Raw genomic sequence first — 24,709 nt, forward strand, 5'->3', positions numbered from 1 at the left:
TGGAAAAAGTTGACCGAACCCTATAGTACAGGGGGGGATGGCGGCACCAGATTTTCGAATTATACTACTTGGTGGCACAAGCGCAATTTGCAAAACACTGGTAGGACCTGGAAGACCGCTCACCCCATATATGGCTTGAGAAATTTGCTGCGTCCCCCATAGACCTCCGTTCCATTATATTCAACCTTCAATACAAAGATTCCTGTCCCTATGACCCAGTGGGAACCACAGTTCGTGCATGGATAACATTATACAAAAAAATTAAAGATAGATACCCCATATGACCCAGATGTTCCAGGATATTTCGATAGTGGTATACCGCCCACATTGGATAAAACAATACAGAGGCACTGGGACCCAAATAAAGAAGTTCGAATGCGTGACATGTTCCCTAACGGAAATTTGTGACCAGAGAAGAATTTGGTGGTGCAGTTGGGTGGGGACCACTTAAAACACTTCCGTATCACAGGATGAAATCAGCATTTAACACAAGTTGGCCACTCTTTACGGATGAACCACCCTCACACCCGTGGATACAGGCGGCAACGTCGGGTACGGGGTTGGGAGTCTCTAAGTTATACTCATTAGTACAAACACACATCCCTACAATAAACAAAGTCAAAGCTAAATGGGAGGAGGACCTGAATACAACCATTACAGATGAAAAATGGGCCAAATACTGCATGCTTACAAAATCGGTATCATTGAACGCAGGCCTTCGGCTGATTCAATTCAAGGTCCTAAACAGGCTCCACTATACCCCAGCTAATATGGCTAAATTCTCAACGGGACAATCGGGGGAATACCCTAAATGCAAAACAACCCAGGCAGGGTCCTATCACATGTATTGGGAATGTCCTCTGGTAGCTACATTTTGGAAAGAAGTGGCAGAAACATTAGAAGAGAGAACACAGATCCCAGCGACCCGAACTCTGCAAAAATACCTATTCGGGGATATTGGTAAACAGGCCAAAACAATCAGGAGATTGTTTAATGTCTCCTGCGCGGTAGCTAAAAGATGTATATTGAAATGTTGGACAAACCCTTTTCCACCTAAAATTGATCATTTTCTCCGTGAACTAACCTATATTAATGAATGCGAGGAACAATATACATTGACTGTAACATCAAGTAATCGCCCAAAAGACATATGGGCCCCGTTCCGGATATATGTTTGTTTGTTTTGTTTGTTTTTATTACTTGTATTGCACACCAGACCCAGGGGTAACCAGGCGCATTTTTTAAGACAACTTGCAGCTTAGTTACAGGAGAAACACATGGCAGAAAGAAAGAAGAAATATACAAAGAATATAAATACACAATATACACAATATACACAACAGGCAGGCGTGCTGGTGCGCCTATTTACAGTTCTGCTTAAGCAGGAAGTATCTGCTAGGCAGTGGGTGTGTGCAAAATGCAGAAGTGGAGAGAGATGCAGTATAAGTCCAGGCAAGATGGTAGTCTGTTATTTATCTGCGTCTTTAATCGACCTTATAAGGTTGTGTCGGAAGGTGAAGTAAGGTTGGTTTGTCCGCAGGGTGGGTGGTAGGGAGTTCCAGAGTTGAGCTGCATATCTGTGTGAAATGGCCTTGGACGAGGATACCTCCATGTGATGGAAATGTAATTTGTGAAATATGTATCTAACAATGTGAGTAATGTATGTGCTGTGAAATGCAATGTGCAATAAGTTGAATCTGTGTTGACCATCAATAAACAGAGTTAAAAAAAAAAAATCAAGGCCTATGAATGACTGTTTTTTCCCCCTTGTTCCCTCCCTGCTTGAGCACTTTGAAACACTTGCTTTGTGTATAGACGCTTTACAAATAAATCATACCATACCATACCGATGGTCACAGGACCCCTGGCATTGGGCTTCTGCAGCTCTGGTGAGGCACAGCAAGTCGAGGGATGTGCCAAATGGAAGTTTGTCTTGAGGCTAGTTGGTCCCACCAGCAGAAGGGGGGTGGAGGGGGGAAGTCGTCCCGTGCTAGGGAGAATTCTCAAAAATGTGCTAATTCCCTACACCTTAGAGACCCCCAGCAACTTTGCTGGATTTTGAGGACTTGATTTTTTTTAACCTGGAGAGAGTGTGACCCTTTTTCCCACTCGCTCATGTATTTTTGTGTGAATTTTACATCTGTATTTCTTTTGGTTAAGGAGTCTGACAAACTCCATAGGCATCATCTTTTACAATTGTGTCACACAACAGCTTCAGTGCAGTGACACAGGCAAGTCTTATAGATTTCCCAAGGTTTAAATACCTTCTCTGGGATAAACCACTGTTTCCCAGAGCAGTAAAGTGAATTTGACTTTACTTAGCATTGTACTTGCTAGACCCAGCACACCCGATCTTACAATAGTGGCTTGAGTGGTTACTTAGTAACCCCTGTGTCTAAATGCTCATGTAACATTTTTATGTTACCCTTTCCTCACAGAATGGCTGGTGGCAGTGGTTTTGTTGCGAACTACCATGGTTTGCATTTACCGCGGCTGCTCGCAGCTCCGGTAACGCTAATTGCGGGAGCCATCTTTTTCAAAATGGCGCAAAGCCATCTTTGACAAAATGGTCCCCGGTATTTGTTTTTCGTCATGTCTTTGTGGAAAGGTCCTTCTAGTGAATTTCTCTGCTGGTCAAACCAGGTTTGGACTCTCTGTTAATTTCTCCTTTGGAGGGCTTCAGGAGTAAAGCCCGCCTCTGGCTCCAGAGTGTCTGGGGTAGGCAGGAAGTGAGGGAGGTGCCCGAAACTCCCTGTGCTTAGTCTCCTAGGAGACCCAAATGCACTCTGTGGTGATTGGTTGGCGGACTGTCCAGCAAGGACAGCCACCCTGCTGGGTGAGTGACAGCTAGGCTGGAATGAATGGGAGAAAACTGAATAAAAGGCGAGTCTTTTGGCTTGCAAGGGAGAGTCTATCAATGGACGAAGGAACCGAAAAAGAGCTCGAAGAGGACACCTGCTGCAACTCCTCGACCGTTGGTTTGCCCGGTGAAGACCTGCTGGAGTGCCAACTTCGTATCTACAGGGACTAATCAACTCCAAAGTAAACCACCTGGACACCCATCTCGGAGCTGGTTGAATTTCCTCAGAGTTGCTGCAGGAAACCGTATAACCAGGGAGAGGGACACCAGATTGTGTGCGTTACTTTTAAGCTGGCCTAAAGCTTTTGGAAGATCCTTCGGACTTCCACGAAGCAGGACTGACCAAGCCTGAGCCCCCCTCAGCAGAGTGCAGGACCCCAGAAGCAAGGACAGTCCACCTTGACAGCCAGGAATTGCGTTGTTGCCATTTGCGGTAGCTGAAACGCGAAACAGCCACTGAAAGTGAAGTTTGCCGGTTGCGGGTTTTGGCGGTCCCAGTGCAGTACAGAAGTCCCCCGACGTCCTCCCTCTTGTCCCCACGACTGAGGCCCAGGAACAGTGAGATCTGGAGAGCTGCACAGGAACAGAAGTCATCAGCTGCATCTTTTCTTCTTTACCAAGGTACTGTAAAACAAGTCTAAGAGAACTTCCCTCTTACCGTAGAAGTGCTTGTAACTTCCACAACTCACAAGTCTAATCAACTTGTGGCCCTACATTTGATTCTTCTTTTCATCAAAGACTCCTAAGAACTTGTGCAGAGACTTTTCCATTGACTTGCCAGAAGTGCTTTATTCTATGCAAGATTTTTGCCCATTGACTTTGGCTTAGCCTATTGAATTGAATGACTCCTCGTGAACTCTAAAAGTATCTGCACTGCTTAAAGAGTGTTCTGAATGCCAATAGTAAGATATTAATGTCTCCAGCACCCTTGTTACTGATGTCACCTGTGGGTGTAGGTTGTATCTGTAGGCCATCCAAAAAAGGGTCTTTTCTGATTCAGAAACTCAGTGTACAGTATTGAAGTATATTTGTGTGTTAATATTCTTTTGCACCCTTCTGAAGAAAGTTTTATAACTGACTGATAAATTAATAATTGTTTATGCAAGAAACCTTGAGTGTAAGAGTTTATTTGAATACCTGTAACTGTGAATCTTTGTGTAACTCCACTACAGCTCATATTTCTCCTCTTGAGATAAGCCTGGCTGCTCAGCACTATACCAAAACTGTGTAGTACAAGCTTATACCAAAGGTTGGGTTGACTATACCTGTAGTCATAGTTGTTTGTAGTGTTCCCAGAGTGTACTACATTCAAACTTTGCCTAACATCCCATACTGGTCTTCCCAGTCTATATGAAAACTGGGTCAGCACATCTGCAGGGCTTCTCCAGGCACTTCACGGTCCCAGAGGGTGCTGAAGGCGTCTCGTCACGTCTTCTTCAGATGTTCCGCTCCAGTGGTCGACTCGGCCTCTAATCCCAAAAACCTTGTTTTTTATACGATTTCTCATTCATTCACAGCCTATGCTGTCAATCACACAGCAGGATGGATGTCCTTTCAGGACAGTCAGCCGGCCAATCAGGATTGGTTTCATTCAGCCACACCTAGAGAAAATGGACAGGGATGTTGCGGGACCCTACCTCATTTCCTGCCTTTTCAGACACACTGGAGCTTGGACGGGCTTCATCAGGGCTGAAGCACGGCAAAGGCAAAACACACAAAGGCTCAAACCAGTTTCAACTAACAAAGCCGAAAAGAAACTGACAGAAAATGGCGAAAAAAGAAGGCAGGGGAATTTTGGGAAAATGGACACCCATGGGCGCTATACTGCAGCTGAGGGTTCAGCCTGCAATAAAAATGCACACAGGTAGTAAAATTAAAACACTGCCACCAGCCATTTAAAGTAAGTTAGTATAACAACATTATTTTTACATGAGAAGTGGGATTGGAATTACTAAGTAAGCCCCAGCACTCCACATAGGGTGGTGTGTGCTGGTCCCACAAAGAGAAAGGTAAGACAGGGATCATCTTACTATTCCTGGGAACTGTAGTTCACCCAAGAACATGTATTTAAATATTAGGAGAAGTCCAAGGGACTTCTTAGTGGTACTGCACCTAAAAACACAAAAGTCCTCACTCAGGAGGAAATAAATCACAAGCTCTAAGTCCAGCAAAAGAGCTTGGGGTCTCTAAGGTTGAAGGGAATTAGCACAGAAATGAACATCCTCCCTAAGATTGCCTGATAGCGAGCTGTCCATTAGAAAGTGTTCGTGTTGTGAAAGGGGGGGGTTGAGTTCTCAAGACCCTACCTGGTAGGATGGGGCAAACGTGTTGTAGGGAAGGGGATACCGCGTCTCACCATCCAGTGTCCCACTCCCAGCCCGTGAAGGCCCCTCACACAGGTGATCCTCCCGCACTGGTCCACGAGCAGAAACTGGATCCAAAAGCGATGGCCGTGTCCTGGCCACCTAGATGACAGATCCCCAGGGACTAGCGGGTGAGACACCTTCAGGTTTCTCACAGGTCTCACCAGTGAACACAAAACGACAATGCACAAGGGATGGCAGGTGTACCTGGCAGCAAACCACATAAGGTGGGGTTGCTGCCATGGAAAGCATGGAGACAAAACAAACTGGAACTTTATAAGAAGGGTCCAGTGATCCCAGCAGTAAGAAAAAAATAAGTATCACTCACCTTCAAAGTCTATGTAAAAAAACAAAGCGAGTCCGAGATTAGAAGTAGTGCTTGGAGGCTCAAGACAGAGTAATATCTCCCCAACACCAGCTCTTTCATGTGCTACCTCACTGCAGCCGTTGCCGGTCTTAGTGCATCCTTGGAACTCCTGCAGGGCCAACTACTTTTTTCACACTACGAGTATCACCTGCCGTCGTCGGACTGTAGTGACGCTCACTGTAACCAGCCTTCTCTGTGACCGAGGTCGCCTGTTCCATGGCGGTCCTCATCCTGTCGTGCCAAAGGTATCCAGCTGTCTAGTCTTCAGAACATTATCACTGGAGCAATAACCAAATCTCGATGCCGAAACTGACCAGTGCACACGCAGCCCGTGGACCTCCCTCGACCGGACACAGCACAGAAGTGGCCCTAGCAGATTCAGGAACCACTTCCCATGTCGCCAGGGGATGGCAGCCGCTAACTGATCCTGATCCTGGGTACGGCTTTATGAGGGAGGAACACATGGTGGGAGATAACCTCCCGGGAAGATATCATGACTTCATCGGATGAGAACTGGTATCCCACATTTTTCCTTGAGGATAACCCTCCCATACCAGATACCCTCTGGGTATATTGTCATACGTCTCCTCATCCACCTATGAAGGGTACAGAAAACCTTTTCTCTAGACCCATAGGCCAACCTTCAAACTCTGATCTGCCTTGCGAAACTTATGAAAACACCTTCTCAGATTCCACATACAAATCATCCAGGACTGACTTGCCTTTGGAAACCATTAAGAATACTTACCCAGGTATAACGTGAAAATTGTCAAGAATGGACTTCCTTTCCCATAACTATCAAAATATGGGACGAGGAAGACTAACTGTTAATACAGACCGAAGGAGGCCACAAACAGTCTTTGGGTGCACACACTGTGGCTGGACAATTTAAAGACCAGAAGCAGAGAGCGAAGGGGTGCTACTGCAGGTGGGAGAGAGCTGTGCCTCTCGGTGCGGGCTGAGAGATTGAAGGACTGGAACCAGTGCGGTGGAGCCGACCGGCTCGAGAGCCAAGAAGAAGGAAGCTGCCATGGGAAGAGGCCACGCTACAGGAACGGCAGGAGCCCACGTTAGAGTAGTTTGCAGATGTTGAAAGGCAGCATCTAACTTAACGGAGCCTGGAGGGAGCAGACAAACCCCCACAGAAGCTGTGAGAGATGGGAACACCAAGAGAAAGCAGTTGTGGGAAGGAAAGCACTGAAAGACTGTTACTGGCTGCCCGCGGGAGAAACCAGGAACACCAACAAGAACCAGTGAGTCCACCCAGGGACAGCGGGGACACAGAGTGGTGTTGTTGGCCACGCCGAACAAAAATAATTGTGAATAAAGAAGCTGAGAGAGAAAGAGCGAAAGAGCTTATTGTCAAAAGGGAAAACGAACGGCAAGTGAAAACCTTTCAAGTTTCTCCGTGTATACATTGCAAGTATATGAGAAACCCGGACAGGATAATATATCAAGCAGATACATTATCAAACAAAGAAACGTACAAGAAGCCCTAGCAGTAGAGTATACCAGGCAGTTACAAGTATGCGACTAAGAAGCCCTGGCAGCAAATATATACCATGCAGTTACAAGTGTGTGAAAAGAAAATCCTGGGAGAAAAATGAACCAGGCAAGGACAAGTTGAATCACGTACAGAACGTACATAAGTTAATTCCTGAGAAGGATCTATCCGAACTAGAAAAAGGAATTGTGTTAACCAGGAGAGAAGGAGCAAAACCTGTCAGGAGAGTATACAAGGTGTCCTGACAAGACAAAAATAAAAAAAATAAAAAACGATATTTTTCAGTATAGGTGTTGTTGCAGGACAAGAAAGGCACAGGGCACTGCTACTTGTGAAAATATCACAAAGCAAAGAAGATTCCAGAGGAAGGGATACACCCTCTGGAGCAAGGATCCTTATCCTTGAAGAACTTTAGTGTTGGAGTTATTTATTGTTCCTTTTTTAACACTTTTCTAAATCACCCAAAGACATTACCATTTTCACCTTATAATTTAGTCTATTAGAGTGTGAGGGTCAGAATAGAACTATGGACGCGGTTTTGTTTTGATTTCTGACCCCGACAGATCCTTAGTTTTTGTTTTAGGTAGGGAAACTTCTGAGAGCAGAGTCGGAGAGGCATATTACCAGCCCCATATATTACGACCAAAAACATGACTCGCTTGTGTCAGAGTTTCATTCCCGACTCCTCACAGCTTCCTCCAGTGTGGTGGGATTGAGAGCAGAAACTGTAAGAATTTCACTTACCATTTTATTCAATTTCTGCAATATTTACTCTCAACCGTTGACTTTGGAACTCCTGTTCCCAATCCAATATTAAACCCTCCTGCAAAGTACATATTGTGTAACCAGTGACTTTTAGGCACTGTACCTCAATCCCTACCATGCTGGCACTTATTAAGAACTAGGGACCTTGTCTTAGGTTTGACAGTCTACACTGGTTCTAAATTACTGTTTGCACTATTTTGTCACTGGCATTATCACACAGTTATTTATAGTGTGTTACACAAAAATTGGTTTGCCCCAAAAGGAACGGAGTAGAAACAAAGTACCACCTACCTGGAATAAGTGAGAGGAAGATTCTGGGTCCGACTGCTATTCCGGAAACTGACCCGGCTGGATAGGTTGATTTGTAATCGTTCCCGGCTGTATTTAGAAATCCCCCAGAGAGCCTCTCCGTGGCCCGGCACTAAGGCTTGCTCACCGGGAGGCCCCCAGGGAAAGCCTCATGGGGGGAAAAACCCTGTGGAGAGCTGCTAGGGTGCGCTGTCTCCACGAGACGACCAGGTGTGGGATGTTGCTCAGTCTTATGTGTCTGGTACTTTTCTAAAGAATCTGGTCCGGGACTAGATTAAGAGGTGTAAGAAGAGAGGAAATAGGGGTTAGCCTTGGGTGACTGTCTAATATGGAACGTTATCTCTCCTGTAAGGACTTTGATATCTTACTCCAGGCTGCGGTAGGTAAGGATTGCCTGGTTGTTGTTTGCCCAGCAGTCCCAGGGTGCGCCCTAGGATGTGAAGAGAGACTGAGAAATAAGAGGATAGGTAAGGAAAGATAGATATGATAGCTGGGGAACCCAACCATTCTACAGCAGGTAAGCAGATTTGCTGGATAAAGGAAACCTACCAGGCAGTAGCTAGTGTGAAACCGCCCGGAGGCTGGTCACGGATATCTGGCTTCGACCCGGGTTCTTCCTGGCTGAGTGATTGTATTGGAACTGAAGTAAGGCGGAAGATAAAAAGGTGAATACCCGAATCCTAATGTTGCAACAAAGACAAAGAGCTAATCAGAAAGAAAGCCGCCTACCGGAGGGCGACAAACCCGAATGCTGGATCGGAGAGAAAGCCGATCACAGCCGCGCGCTCAAGGGGCGTGGCTTGAACCGATCAAGTTCGGGCGTCCCTTGCCGTACAAACGCCGAGCTCTATGATGACCAGATAGACAAGAGAAATTATGAGGATAGATCCAGAAGTAGGAGTTTACACAGTGCAAGTAAAGATTAGGAAGACCTGAATGAACAAACTAAAGTAGCGCTTGTATACTCCTATGAGAGTAGCAAAGCGTAGCTCTCCTGGCATTCCCTGTTGATATGCTGTAGAGGAAGTGACCTCAGTGTTCCGCAGTGTTGTCTTGGGAGTAAACAACTAGACTGTTGCTGTTGATGCGGCATACGCTGGTGCGCCCATGTTGGAATACGGCCGGCATATGTAATCTGCTTTGCTGAACGTCACATAGTGTTGCTCTTGCATGGTTTACTATTGCAAAACATTTTCTAATGGTAAAGTGTTGGTGGTATGTAGTAGAACCCCCAATAGTGAATGCATACATGTATATAAAAGTAGTTGTGTGACGATACTTACCTGAGGTTTTAATTGCTTAGAGTGCATTGAAAGAGCTAATAAATAATAAACGTCTTCTGTCGAACTCAAATTATTGGAGTTGTGTGTGTGTTTCACTGTAGCCTTAGACCGCTCTCACATCCTTCTGTCCAGCATTACTGCTCTGCTACACTACCATGACTGGGTTTCGCTAGACATCAGTGTCTTTCCTGATCATCATAATAGGTTGGCCTGTCAGAATCCATCGACTGGGGCAATACTGAAAAAACATCTTGTCTGTGGTGGAAAAACAGCAAAAGGGAAAATATTTCCTAACATGCAATGAGCAAAGACCAGCAAATGGTAGATTACCTTTGGCAAGTCTCTCCAGTCGTTTTCCATGCTCTGGGGGTATGGCGTACCTGTAATAAAGACACAGACCGATCATTATTTGGTCACATTCATGATAGAGCGAGACATTCTGGCGACTCAGGACCAAACATTTAAAAAAAGAAAAGGAAATAGTTTACAATAGAATTAACGCACTGGTGCCATCAAATTAAACAGGGCCTCATCACAAATTGGGCAGTATCGCGGCTGTAATACCGGCCAACTGTAATAGCGTTAGCGCCCACCAGTCCAGTGGTATTACCGCCTGATCACGGGTTGGGCGTTAGCGGTAAATCCCCATTGGATTCAATGGGGCATTTTCAGCACTAATACTGTATGCTTAATACAGCTGGCAGTAATACTGATGAAAACAGGGTGCTAAACTCTGGAGGTAAAACAGCCCATTTAGCGGCCAACTCGTAATAGGGACAGACCTTAAATGTGGTGGTAGTACCGTTAGTGCTGCATTCATATTTGCATTGGAACAACTGGCTGTTGAGCAATAACTCCACCGATCGATCACACACATGATCACACCCCCCCCTGCCACCCCTCCGCAAGTCAAGACAGAACGTGGCATTATGCATCCAGCGACAGAATAACATGCTGCCTATCAAACCCCTCCCAAAACTATTTTTCCCTCCACTTACGAAGAGAAATGCAGGGCACCAAAAACTCCTCTTCCTCCCTTCCTTCCTCCCTTTCCTCTCTCACAGTGTGAGACCCAGAATCACCACAAGATGAGAAAGCATGTGCACTAGAAAATGTCTCTCTCCATGCTTGATTTCACACCATCCCACAGCCCCTACAATTACACTGTTCAGGTGTAGGACGGAAGGCCTCTCACCAGGACTTGGGTTCTCCAAAGTGCAGGTAGTTGATGCTGTACAGATCCATGTCCTCTGTGTGCCATGCAAAGGAGGTCTTCCACATGCCAAAGTATAGGTAGGGGGTGTTGACTCCCTCTATCGTGATGCCTTTCTCACTCTCCACCACATCCAAGATGGTATTCAGATGACCGATGTTCCACTCATGCACATGCTAGAAACAAACGTACATTAAGTAGAAGACAAAAAAGCATGTGTTGGGGTTTTTCTATGCCACCACATGTGTGGGGTTTAGACACCCCAAACCGTAGTGGGCATTTTAGGTGTTAAGACAGTTTTTGTACCACACTCTGTTGAGGATACTACAGCCACAAACCCTACGAGGAAGGCTAGAACACTTGACAAGAAAGGGATACCAAACCTCTTAGCCTAAGTAACATTTCAAAGCAGCAAGGCTTAACTCTCAGGTAGGGGTAGAGTAGGTCAACACAGAGGTACAATTAGTCTGCACACACACATCTACAAATACATTACACTGATATACTGAAAAATATATCCTTTAATAAAGTAACACATATAAAACTATCTATTCACATAAGTACTTTGGGTATTAATACACAGCATTAAAAATATAGCAGCATATTATAAACACAGTAAAGTCTATACCAAGGACTCTCCTAACCCCAGTGTCTAAGCACCCACCATAAAATAAAGGGGCAATGAGAAATCAGGGAACCGGCAGATCTTTCCTTTATAGGCCTGCACCACACAGTAAAGTGTTCTATAGACCCATCCCAACACCTAACACATATAGGTATGGTAAAAGAAGGGAATCAATTTTACCAAACAGAAAAACATGTAACAAATCCCCAAGGCTTAAAACAGTACTCCATACTCATTTGAACTCCACAGGGCATTATAAAGTTATTAATACAGTATTAATACACAGGCACATATAAAAATATATTACAAGCAGAGAGAATGAAACGATTGTAAATGCTAGCCCAAGGATTAGTGAGACATTTTAGCATATTAACCGATTCATACATTTCAAGGGGAAAATCATTATAATAGAGTTACCAGTAATTGTCACAATGGTACATTTCCCATAAGAAGACATTTTAATCACAGGTAAGAACATAAAAAAACCAAACCTGGTCCGTACCTCACTGAACCCCACGGTATATAGGAAAAATGTCTAGGGGCAGATAAGTAAACCATAACCAGTTTTAGAAGATGTCTAGGTAAGTTCACAGTGCCATTGGAGTGAATGGGTGGCAGGTACAAAGCCATCCACTTGAGTGGAGGTATGTCTGTTGGACACCATGGTTGTGGATTCTGCGACATGAGGGCCACAGGAGAACCCAAAGACATTTTCCAGTAATAAGAAAATGGATTCAAGCCCCCGAGGAAAAAGCAGCAGAACAGGGGGACCCCCCAATAGAACTTTATGTAATATGCAGATAAGATTTGCCTCCAAGGAATCTCTACCACTGACCAGAGAGCACCTGGAAGCAAATATCATGAATGAAACGCCCACCCAAGGAAGGTATTCACATCAGCAGTTTCAGCGAAACAACCTAGTGAACAGACTGCTGTTTTCCACGGGTGAAGTTTGCAGGATTGGTGTTAGGAAGGTTTTTAAAATTCACTACCTGGAGTAGGAATTGGAAAAGCCAACCTAGGGTTCGCAAGGTTTCTTACAACTTCAGTTGACCAAGTCACCCCACATTACTCAGGTACGTCTTTATACTTTCTTTATTCAAGTTACATGCGTTTCTCAGCAAGTCCATAAGATATTACAGTGAGGACCCACCGGTGCCCACCAAGGAAAGCCCATCTCCCCAACAGACTCTTTTTGGAACTTTGGGTTGGTTCAGAGCATACACAGTAGCTGATCTTTACAGAATTGATTGTCGGAAGCGGCTGGGTCAGTGCGGCTTGACGATCGTACGTGAGGTCCTTTCCTCGAACGGAATTGAGCCATTTGGCAGACGAGCAGAGACGAGCGAGCAGGGACGAGCGAGCAGAGACGAGTAAGGTTGAATTAACAAGAGCTGAATAGAGCTATGTTTGGGTTCTACAAAGATCTACAAACATCCACCACCTGCGGTTGAAGTCTTCTCCTCTCCCCGCTGCTACGGAGGGTGCTGACGTGTGTGGTCTGCCGCTGTCTGAGCCCAGGACTCCTCCTTAAGACCTCAAACCACAGACTTCAAGGTATTGACTTGTTGCGCCTATTATTTTCACTGACACATTTCCCACACATTGACTGTGCCCACCTTTTTGCCCATCTTTATTGTTAGTGCCTAGAATAGCAAGTGTGAGCATCCCTTCGCTGGTGTGTGGATGGCGAAGCATTTAGTGTGGTGATGCGTGTTATACCATTTTGATCAATAGAGGGGCTTTGGCGCGACTGTAGGCTCTTTGAAGCCTTAGAGCTGCCAGTTTACAGCCCCCCAGTAATACTCTGCTCAGTTGTAATAAATTTAGCAGTTAATTGCAGCCAATTAAAAAAAATAATTCATATCAGTCTTGGTTTGGCTCAATGTGGCCTCTAATTTTTTTTTTTCAAGTAGTGATTTGCGGGACTCAGTCACTACATTTGCTTTCCATTTGGAAGTTAGCGTATCGCAAAAGGAAAAAAAGAATGTCCGGTTTGTACAATCTACGCAGTGAAGTAAAGGGAACCGACTTAAAAGCCCTGAATTTGATGGGACCGCGCCGCCTGGAAAAAATATGACCATACCGGATATATCTATATGTCAACCCTAGCCAGCTGGTGGCGGTTGGTTTGTTCTCCCGGAGACCCATTTCATTATGGATACCCAAGTACCAACTGGCTCTGGAACGAGGGACCTTATGGCCAGCAGTGTAAAAGTTTCCTCTGTTTTGACACCCAATCACGGTCCCATGATGAATGTATTACCATCAAATTTAGAGTATACACTCACTACCACAACTCTAAAAAACACCATTTCTGAATTCTTCCCCCAAAGAAGGTCCCACGTCCTAAATGACATCATACAGGCTGATGTAGATGCATCTCCTTGCTGTTGGAGGGAGAGTGTTAATGTCGATATGTCTCATGGTACTAATTTACAGGTGAGGCGGTCTGAGGTGGGTGGCAGCTCTGTCCCCTAGATTTCCCTGGACTCCTCGTATGAACTAAATGCCATCTCTGCCTTAAGAGATCCCCCAAAAGTAGGCACAGAAAAGCAAGCTCCAAAAGGAGGCAGAGAGACTACTTTATGGTCTAATCATAAGGAAGTAAAAACAAGTAGCGTTTCCAATGAGTCAGTGCCTATGCTTTCTGCTTTAAATTTGGTTCTGACTTTCTTGGTTAAAGTCTTTGAATCCCTGAAAACGGAAGTGCAACAACATTCTGGAATTCTTTTGGAACCAACCAAGGAATGGGAGGATAGCTCAGGGCAACGTGCTCGCCTTGGAAGCAAGACGACACAAAGCACCACAGGTTCGATCCTGTGTCCATGCTTAGAAACTTCTGGATATTAAGCGCGTTATAAATAACCTATCATATCATATGGAAGACAGTGAAACAACATTGGTAGCATTAAAATCAGTATCAATAGTACTATGGGGACTGCTCAAATAGTACTTTGTTAGAAATCCAAACAGAATTCTGTAAAGCTTGATTCTCTGCAGACACAGTGGGAGGGGGGTAAAGAATGAACTTGTCATCCTGAACACGAACCTGGGTGAAGAAATCCTGGGTGGTCATAGTCTACACCACACGAAGTGCAGATTGGGTTTGGATAAATCTGCACACAAGACCCCAGGCATCTCAATGGACGACACACCCCTCTCTGTCTCTACATTAGAGGAAATTGCGAGTTTGGCGCAGATTACGGATGAAGTCCTCTTCAATAAACCAACTAAAAGCTCTTTGCCAACAAAGAGCTCATCTCCGCCCAAGGAAATCATAGATCTACCCCACAAGGTATATGGGAAAAACAATAAATGGCAGAAAAAGCAGGCCAGGGATATGTTGGGGGATCAGCCACCCTCTGAAGGTCCGGCAAAGAAAACAAAACATTTAAGAAGCAAAAAAGCGAGAAATACAGAGGCCAATCAGTTCATTCGTAAACTCAAATTGGCACAGATCGAAGAAGTGATGGACTCAAAGAAGGCAGCGAAGAGGGCCTCCAAAGCAGGAATTGTGACAGGAGAGGAAGGAAAAAAAAAAAAGGATTGGCAAACAAAATGGCCATTACATCAGAGGACCCTAAAATTGAGATCAAAAGGATAACAGTGGGTATCCAAACTGATACACCTAGTGTCTGCATGAAGATTGCTTCCATTTTTCTGAGAGCAAAATGGGGAGGCAAAGTCGTAAACAAAACAAAGGTGCTGCCTGAAAGTCTGCCTTAAGGTTTCAGAAATGCAATCTCAAATGGGGCTGAGGTCGATGTTGATATCCAGCTGTCTAGTCTTCAGAACATTATCACTGGAGCAATAACCCGCGAGTAGGCAGACCAAATCTCGACGCCGAAAGTGACCAGTGCACCCGCAGCCCGTGGACCTCCCTCGACCGGACACAGCACAGAAGTGGCCCTAGCAGATTCAGGAACCTCTTACCATGTGGCCAGGGGATGGCAGCCGCTAACTGATCCTGGGTGCGGCTATATGAGGGAGGACCACATAGGGGGGAGACCACCTCCCGGGAAGATATCATGATTGCATCGGATGAGACCTGGTATCCCCCATTTTCCCTTGAGGATAACCCTCCCATACCAGATACCCTCCGGGTATATTGTCATACGTCTCCTCATCCACCTATGAAGGGTATTGAAAACCTTTTCTCTAGTCCTTAATGTTACACTTGAGGAGGCGAGCAAGTCTCACCACTGTGTCGAATGGCAAGAAAAGGAGAGGGAGTGGAAGTCTAGACTGTTCAATGTTGACCCATTTTGGTAGGGTGTCGGAAGACATCCTTGTCAGGAGATGCAACATCTGTGCCGCTGCATAATAATTGCGCAGGTCCGGATCCCTTAGACCCTCCCAGCCTGGCACCCGCCCCTATCATCACCACCCACCTGTGAATTCTAGCTTTCATATCCCCCCAAATGTACCATAACACTTTCCGTTGAAGGCAATCAAGGGAAGTTCCTTTTGATGACCGTGATCTGCCACCAAAGAGATTTCCTGAGTCGCCCATCTCTCCAAATCTGCCTCAAACAATTTAAAAAGAGGCGACTAGAAGATGGCCGCCGACACGAGATAGGATGGGTCGACGGCGATCCTGAGCCCTACAACAAGATAACGCAGATCCACCTGTGGGGAATATTTAGCAGCCCAGCAGAACTCCCCTACATCACCAAACCGCATTTCAGCAGTTACCAGCATTATGGCTACGCTGACTCTGTTGAGCACCATTGCCTTGCACCAAAATAATGGCTGTGCTGTCTTTGCCAAGCATATATGGGGCGAGATGGAACCTGGAACAGCCCGAGAATGACTGCCAGTGTTTTCTTTGGGTGCATCAAAGAAAAGAATTCAAAAGGCAGCGCTACTATGCTGCCAGCTCAAAACGTCCCACTGAACAAGAAAAGGTTCTGCATTTAAAATGACTAAACGCACTTTTCATCATTACCCAGTTTGGTTCCAGTAAGACACATTCATGTTCACCCATATTCAGGGTGTACACCAGCAAATTAGGGCATTCCTCGCTGAATGGCATGTTGCGTCAGGCAAAATCTGTGAAAAAGCAGAGATCTTCACTCCAGGCCATAAAAATGCTTTACTTTTTGCAACAAAATAACCCATACAAACCCTTCACAAGAAGCTCTCTCTCTTTGCTTATGTCAGTTTCAATGGACACTTGCCTTGAACAGATTCCTGTGTAGTAGAAATTGACTAAGGCTATAACTAATGTTCAGAATCCAGATGCCACGTGTAAAATGGTGCTTTTGCCAAACAAGAAAATGCCTTTTAAAAAGTGAGATGTTAAACTAAGGCCCTGTGCTTGCATAGAAATGTGATCGGGGCTTGCTTTAAACATATACATGATATTTATTTCTAAAAGACTTGCTTTTTGGTTAAGGGAAAGAAAAATAAATAAATAAAACTGCTAAGAAACCAGAACAGGTTTGACAGGCCCTGGCTTCAAAGGGCCCTGCCTTTCATGGGAAAAGGATCATCTTCCCCCAAGTGGACCAGCCCCCTAGGAACTATGAATGGGCAAGGGGAAGCATCTCACACCCTCGTAAGACGAAGCAGCACTGCTCCAGCATAAAACAATGGATTTCCAGGACACACAGGTGTGAATTCCTAGTGACACCTCCCCTCAACTCAAGCTGAAGGGCTTCAAAGCTGAATCCATGAAAACACTGGGCTAAACTGACCAGAGCCTCACATTTAGCTGTGGCCTGAAAAGGAATGCCCATATTTGGAACAAAAAGCCAGCCCAGTTGATTTCAGGGACTATGCAGTTTAAGTCATTTATTTCAGTAACCAAAAGACATATTAATGTGAAATTATGACCATTTAAATGTCACGTTTGTGCCATTAAAATAAAACGTAGGTTTTTCTAGCATGTTGGAGACGCAAACCCCAGGAAAATGAGAATTCTGGGGAAAAAACATAATGGTACAATTTTGAAAATTAATCAGAACATGACCCGTGATAAAATTTATACATATATAAAATGTTTGAATTTTAGGTGAAATATTTTCCATGGAAATGGCGAAAGATTACCAAAATGACTAAACAGCATCATACCGTCTTGGAATTTGGATCAGCATGCGTCTTGTAAGATATGTCGTCTGCCCGTATAAGTTTCCTGATGATGACATTTGTAAATATGATTGTTTTGTTCCATAACTGATTTTGGCAAAAGTAACTTTGATAGAAGAAAGCACATTTTAAAAACACCCACCATAAAACGGAGTCACCTCCAGTCCAATCTGCTTCCAGGGACGAGGCGACATACATAGGCTGACCTATCCGATGTTAAGAGGTGTGTCTAGATTGAGTCAGCCCCATAGTAAAATCCTGTGAGGTCATGCTCCTTATATAAAGGGGAGGCATGGGGAGCTCTGCACTCTCTTCTGACTTTTCCAGCTCCTGCAGCATCCAGAGATCCAGACATTCCAGATTCACCCTGCAAGATTCCAGATTCCACTGCCAGGGCACAGCTAGCTAACCCTATTCAGGCAGAATCACTGTTCTAGAAAAAAACCCACAAAAATCCCAATATTTTAGGGAGAATGGGGGAAACGCTGCGGTACCCTTTTGGGAGTATCATGTGATCAGACCGTCTTTTACACCGCTACCTGCTTGCCAAGCTGATCCACCTCGCTGTCCAGTGACCAGACAAGGCACAGCCGTCCCCTTCTAGGAGAGCCCGCCGCTGTGTGCAGTGGCCAGACCTTGTCTCGCTGTCCAGAAACCGGGTCCGCTGTCCAAGCTAACCCATTCAAGTGCTTGTTGTGAGTATTTCCCTTCCCCAGCAACCAAAAACTGCATCCCTTGCTTTGTTACCTTGTATTAGGTCCAATCCTATAGAGATACTATAACTGCCCTAGAAAAAATCCTTAAACTGTCAGAATCCTCTGTGTACCTTGTTTTTAGGAAAATATGTAGATCTCCAAGTGTTAGCCCCATTCTTTCCAACTCATTTCATTCCTTGTGTAAGTCCTTAGTACTATTTTGAATACATTAATTAATTCCCTTATAAAGAGGCAAACAGCGTGAGGGGGTTGAGACTGCAGCTTAACCTTTGTATGGGCGGCGTTCCACTTTTCCAGCCACTAAATTCTAGTCTCAGTAAAACTTAATTTCCTTTCCAAACCGATTTTCCCTGTGCAACTGCTTTCATTTTTTAAAACCGAGTTTCCTTTCCCGTTAAGAATCTCATCCTGTCATCCATTCAGTTACCCTTTGACTTTCATATTATACCTGTGATGTGCATTTGTCCCTTAGCATCAAAACCGCATTCCGATTTTGTCTGTTTAACCCATTTTCCAAGCTGTTTTGCCATTTTGAACCCTTGAAAATAAGCAAATGCAATTTCTCCACGTGTGATTTGGCTGCGCTGTGTTTTTCCTTCCCAGTCGATTTTCTGAACTGTATGCCCGTTGTTAGTACATTGCCTTGTAGTTTGCTAGTGTTCTTACATCTTTGATACGGCTCAGTTCAACCTCATTCATTAAACCGCACATGTAAAATAAGTATTTAGCAATTTCGAGTGCTGTTTTGCTCAATTTTCAAAGGTTTTCAATTCATTCAGAGGAGAAAGGTCGGATTTGCATTCTGTTTGTTGCCTAGTATACCTGACTTCTTGCTACTCCTTTCTACCCACAAAACATTCGATTCATAGATGTTTGAGGGAGCATTGCAGGGGAAATACTAACTGTGGTGCTATCAGAAAACGCCCTCCAAAAATAATCTTGCCTCTATTCACTTGAGCATTAGATATATGATGTTAAAAGGTCAAACTAAGTGCGTTCTATCATTTTCCAGTGTAATTATCACCACGCTGGCGATTGCTGCCCTATATTAAATGTGTGTGATTTTCATTGAAATTTAAAAATAAATAAATCTTGTATTATTACACACCAGCCTGGTTCATGGTCCATTGTGACCCGGGGTGTTTGTAATGGTGGGGGTATTTGTATTTTGTTTATTATTTATATCGCGCACCGAACCCTGAGGTAACTGGGTGCTGGAAAACGTAGGTGTTACATGCATAGAAAAAAGAACAACAACAGATATGAAGACCAAAAGTTACAGTTAGGTCTAATGGCAAACTTTACAAATAAGCTCAGGCAAGATAGGCACAAGTAGGATGGAAGCCTAAATGTCGGCAGTATAGAGATAGAGGATAAAAATATCATCGGATAGGCTTGTTGCTATGCCAGCTTTTCATTCCGGATTTGAAGGTCTGGAAGGAAGGTTCTAGTTTGTAGGCGAGAGGTATGGAGTTCCAGCGCTTGGCTGCTTGGACTGGGAAGCTAGCTCCTCCCGCAGTTTCTAGGTTGAACCTAGGTACTGAGAGGCAATGGGAGAGGACATATCTGGTGGACCGAGATGGTTGGTGCTTGCTGAATTTATCTGACAGATATTTGGGAGCTATGTTTGAGAGGCATTTGTGCGTGATTGACAGGGTGCGAAGCATGATTCTATCGCGAACTGACAGCCAGTTGGCGTCCCGTCTATTAGTTGAAATGTGGCAGGATCTGGGAAGGTTAAGTGCTGCTCTCAGTGAATTATTTTGTAGGACCTGCAGCCTATTTAGATTCAGTTCAGAGGATCCAAGGAAGAGTGTGTTGCAGTAGTCAAATCTTTGACAACGCTAAGGCTCTGGCAAGCGTTAGGAAGCTGCTAGTGGACAGATAGGATTTGCAACTGTAGATTAGCTTGTTGGTGTAAGCCGTGGAGCATGCCACGGAGCTGACTTGTTTCTTCAGGTACAATGTTGAGTCGAGGTAGACCCCTAAGGTTTTTATTTCCTTGGCTACTTTGATCATGTTTCCATCAATATTGAAATAAGTGTACTTCTGATCTAGTTCATTCAATCGTGTCTGAATTGCGACCATCAGGAGCGCAGTCTTATCATCATTAAGGCACAGACTGTTGGTGGCCATCCAGGCCTGGATTTCAAGGTAGATTTAGTTAATTATCTTGGAATCCTCATTGTATCGGCCAGTAAATGGAATGCGGACCTGGGAGTCATCGGCATAGTTGATGTAGATGACACCCAAGTTGTCAAGGCAATTGTAGAGGAGCTTCGTGAAGATATTGTAAAGCGTTGGTGACACGCAGGATCCTTGAGGGACTCCACAGTGTATAGGGCTCGGGTTAGCTGAGGGAGAAAAGACTCTGGTGGTTCGATTGGATAAAAAGGATTTGATCCAATTAGGTAGGCATTGATGGAGAAGGCTGCTGCTGTGGTAGGATGACCAGTTAGGATTCGGTGGTCGACTACGTCAAAAGCCGCAGACAACTCTAACAGCAAGAGGATCGCTAGATTGCCTTTGTCCTTTGCTTCGTCGATCTGCATTTTCAAATCCAGGAGAGCCGTCTCCATTCCATGTCTCCGCCAGAAGCCGGATTGTCTAAGGCCTAATAAGTTGTTTTCCTCCAAGTGCTTCTGAATTTGCAGATACGCAACTCTATCCAGGATTCATAAGAGGAAGGGGACGGTAGGGATAGGCCTGTAGTTAGTTGGAATGTTCGGGTCTAGATTGTTATTTTTAATTTTTTTTTTAAGAGAGGCATAACCCAGGCCTCCTTAAGATTGTTAGGTACTCGACTAGTCTCGAATGATGAGTTTCAGTGTGTAATGAAAGGGGACCGTTCTTTAGCTCCTTCCTTAATGATGGAGGCCGGGCAGATGTATCCTTGACAGTGTGAGGGTTTCAGGTTTTTAATAATGTCTTCCACTTCTTTAGGTGTCACTTGGGAGAACACAAAAGGTGGGCCTTGAGGGAGTCTTTGCTCAGGCGCTAGTTTAGCGTGATGGCTACTCAATAGGCTACTCTTTTTAGATTCAGTATTATTTTGTAATAGCGTCATTTTTGTCAGCTAAGGCTTTTTGGATGTGTGGATTTTATGCAGCTGCTGTAGTGAACATGGTTTTGTTATGACTGGTGGGTGATTTTCGCCAAGTGGTTTCTGCCAACCTTTTGATGTTCCTTAGGGTTTTTAGCTCAGGCATGAACTACTTGTTAAGGTGGGCAATTGGTTTGGCTTTTTTTTGTTTGAGAGGTGCAAAGATGTTTAAGGCTGATTCAAGTGTAGCATTGTACAGGTCGACTAACTTGTTCGAGTCTAGGCTCTTATAATTAGACGCGTCCAAGATCTTGTTGATAAGCGGCCGGAGACTAGAAAATGTGATGTTTTGACAGTTTCTGGATAGGGTGGGGGGTGCGATAGTAGTGCTTGGGGGGGGGGGGGGGGTTTCCTTTGGATGTAGAAAGAAATTAAGTGGTGGTCTGCCCAGGCTACGGGTTCATTCTGGAGAACTGTTATAGAACAATTGAGGTCAGACACCCAGTCCAGGATTCGGCCCTTGGAGTGTGTATGCTCTGTGACTATGTTTGAAGCCAAGTTGGGGGATGGAGTTTTCCAAGGCTAGGGCATGTGTATCATTGGGATCCTGTAATCCTAGATTAAGGTCACCCATGAGGATGGTTTGGGAGCCCAGATTAGTGTTGGCAGAGAGGAGGTTTGTGATGTCTTCATCAAAGGAAGAGATTGGGCCTGGAGGGCGGTAGATGATACATAATAGTTTGAGTGGGTGAAAGTGCGATTTTAACTGATAAAAGTTCTGCAGAAGGAAGGTTGGTATTGGAGGTGGCTCTAAGGCCCGGGTGGGTTTTTGTGATGAAGGCCACTCCCCCTCATTTGCCTGAGTTTCTGTCAGCCCTGATAATAGTGTATCCCTCTGGAAGGGCTAAAGAGATTGCTGGGCCTGCTGCCTGATGTAGCCAAGTTTCAGTAATGGCCAGGAAGTCCAAGCGGTTAGCCGTGATAAGGTCAGCAATATTGAGAGCGTGGGCCACTAGTGAGCGAGCATTGATGAGTGCTCCTTTGATAGTGGGCAGCAGAGGAGTGGCTAAGGGTTCTCCTATGCTCAGGTTTACCGAGGATGATGGTGACATGGTCGGTAAAGGGGCCGTGTCGATGGGGTAATGGGTGCCGGTGAGTTAGGGGGTCCAGTTGCTACTGCTAAGCGGATGGTTGGGAGGCGATTAGTAGGCTTGGGCAGTGTGTGTTGAGTGACCAGCCGTAAAGTAACCTTGTGGTTGGGGAAACGAGAACCTAGTCTCTTGTCCCTGATGTCAACAGGACAAGGGATAAGTGGGGTGGGCGGTGTGGCTAAGCGCTGTAGCCAATCAATCGGGCTGAGTAATGGACTGGCTAGTACCTTGATGAGGGTGCCATCTGCAGGGTTGTAATTTTTACTAGGTTGGAGTGGTGGGAGGAAGTTAGTTGGGGTGATGGTGTGGAATAATGGCAGGGAGGAGGCCATGGCAAGGGTAACTCTGTGGAAGGTGGCAATGATAGTGCGGGATCAGACGCGGAGAGGACAGCAGAGAAGAAGAGCTTCTAAGTTAAGAAGGAGGGTATGGTGGTGCTGGTGCTAAATCATACTAGCTGTAGAGAGCGAGATCATGAACTAGGTCTAATAACGTCAAGGCACGGAACAGAGACAGCCCTCCTGAACCTCAAAATCCAGATGGACGAGGCAAAGGATAAGGGCAATTTAGCCATTCTCTTACTGCTAGATCTTTCAGCAGCCTTTGACCTTGTCGACCATCAGATCCTCACGGAATATCTGACAGCATCAGCGGCTTTCTCTAACCAGGCGACTGTCTGGATCCAATCCTTCCTAGTCAACCGAACCACCCGGGTCTTCTCTCTGGGGGCTTCAGCCCACCCCATCCCCATCCTCTGTGGCGTTCCTCAAGGTTTGTGCGTCTCGCCGACCTTATACAATATCTTCACCAAGCTATTGTTCGACCGCCTTGATAACCTGGGCATTACGTACACAAACTATGCTGATACCCAGGTTCTCATCACCCTATCAGGGTGCTACAAAGAAGATTCCACATGGATCAACAACCTTTACCTGGATATCCAAGCCTGGATGGCAGAGCACGGCTTATGGCTCAACAACGAGAAAATTGAGCTCCTTCTTGTCGGCACCCAACTACGGCTAAACAAACTGGACCCCCGTTACGCTTTTATCAACATAGACGGTAACCTAATCACTGTGGCCAAAGAAATTAAAACTCTTGGGGTCTATCTTGACTCCACACTCGCTCAAAAGACAGGTGAACGCCACAGCCTCAGCCACAGCTTATACAAATAAGCTCATCAACGCCTGCAAACCCTTCCTTTCTCCTTCCAATTGCATTACTCTATCCACAGCGCTAGTGCTCTCAAAAATGGACTACTGTAATACTCTCTTTCTCGGCACCTCAGAACGCAATCTGAACAAACTGCAGGTGCTACAGAACAATGCCCTCAGAGCCGCCCTGAGTATCCCGCGACACGCACAAATCTCCAGCATCAGACAAGATGCTCACTGGCTCCCTGTATGAGACAGAATCACTCTCAGATCCCCCATTATCGTCCACAAATGCCTCTCCAATGACGCCCCCAAATACTTGGCAGTCATGTTCTCTAAACACACTTCAACCAGAACGCCATACTCACACTGCCTATCCATCCCCAAATTCTCCCTAAAAAAGCAGGTGGCTCCAGCTTCCCGGTCCTAGCTGCCAAATTATAGAACGCTATACCGCTGAACCTTAGAGCAGAACCCTCCTTTTGGACTTTTAGAGCTAAAACAAAATCATGACTCGCCAACAAGAATTTCACCACCTTCTGACACTCTTCTTAACGTACTTGTCTCCTTGTCGACCATCATGTAACCCGGTCAACCGCACCTACTGTTATTTTAGTGTATGTCTATACTATGCTGTAACCTCCTATAAGTCTCTGGCGCCCAGTTACCCCAGGGTTCGGTGCGCGGTATAAATAAAGAAACTAAACTAAACGAAGCTGGGTCTTGAGAGACCATTAAAAGGTCGGAGTATGCTAATATATTTTACTCAGGAACATTGCATCATTTAACATGTAATGGGCTAGTACATATTTCTCAAGTATCAGGCAGATAGGTTGTGTTAATGAGGACCACGACAGTATTCTAGTAGGTAGGCATCAGCAAAATGCAACAATGCAGTTTGTGGCTAGTGAGGCATGGGGTAGGTACAGTTGAATGCTGTGGGCTGAGCCCGGGCTGATAAAAACCGGCACAGTGATTAATTACTTCATAACAATTAAGCAGTGTGCAAAACAAATAATGGGGGGCTAATGAGACTGAGATGGTAAACAACTGCAGCTGAGGCAGTGGGTAGGCAGTCTAATAAAATCAGAAACAATGACCGAATACTTTGAAGGCAAATAATACAGTGTACCAGACAATTAAATACAATGTACAGGCAGGCTAGTGAGATATGACAGAGAGCAAGTACTTCGAGGACAATTAATGCAGTAGGCAGTACTAACAGTGTTAATCGCGTATGCGTGGCGTGAGTGAGAAAATGGG

General features: G+C 45.1%; 1 protein-coding gene across 1 annotated transcript in view; it reads right to left on the bottom strand.

Annotated features, from left to right (window-relative positions):
- The window catches only part of KDM4A (lysine demethylase 4A), a 1,237,605-nt gene that overhangs the window by 1,015,695 nt on the left and 197,201 nt on the right, over positions 1 to 24,709 (bottom strand). Inside the window, exons 5-6 of the mRNA XM_069642410.1 lie at positions 10,647 to 10,840; positions 9,782 to 9,831 (exon numbers count right to left, since the gene is read on the bottom strand). Of these exons, the coding sequence (XP_069498511.1) occupies positions 9,782 to 9,831; positions 10,647 to 10,840 (244 nt within the window). The remainder of the gene's footprint in view (positions 1 to 9,781; positions 9,832 to 10,646; positions 10,841 to 24,709) is intronic.

Source organism: Ambystoma mexicanum, chromosome 1q (genome assembly GCF_040938575.1).
Source record: "Ambystoma mexicanum isolate Mex_15411 chromosome 1q, UKY_AmexF1_1, whole genome shotgun sequence".
NCBI lineage: Eukaryota > Metazoa > Chordata > Amphibia > Caudata > Ambystomatidae > Ambystoma > Ambystoma mexicanum.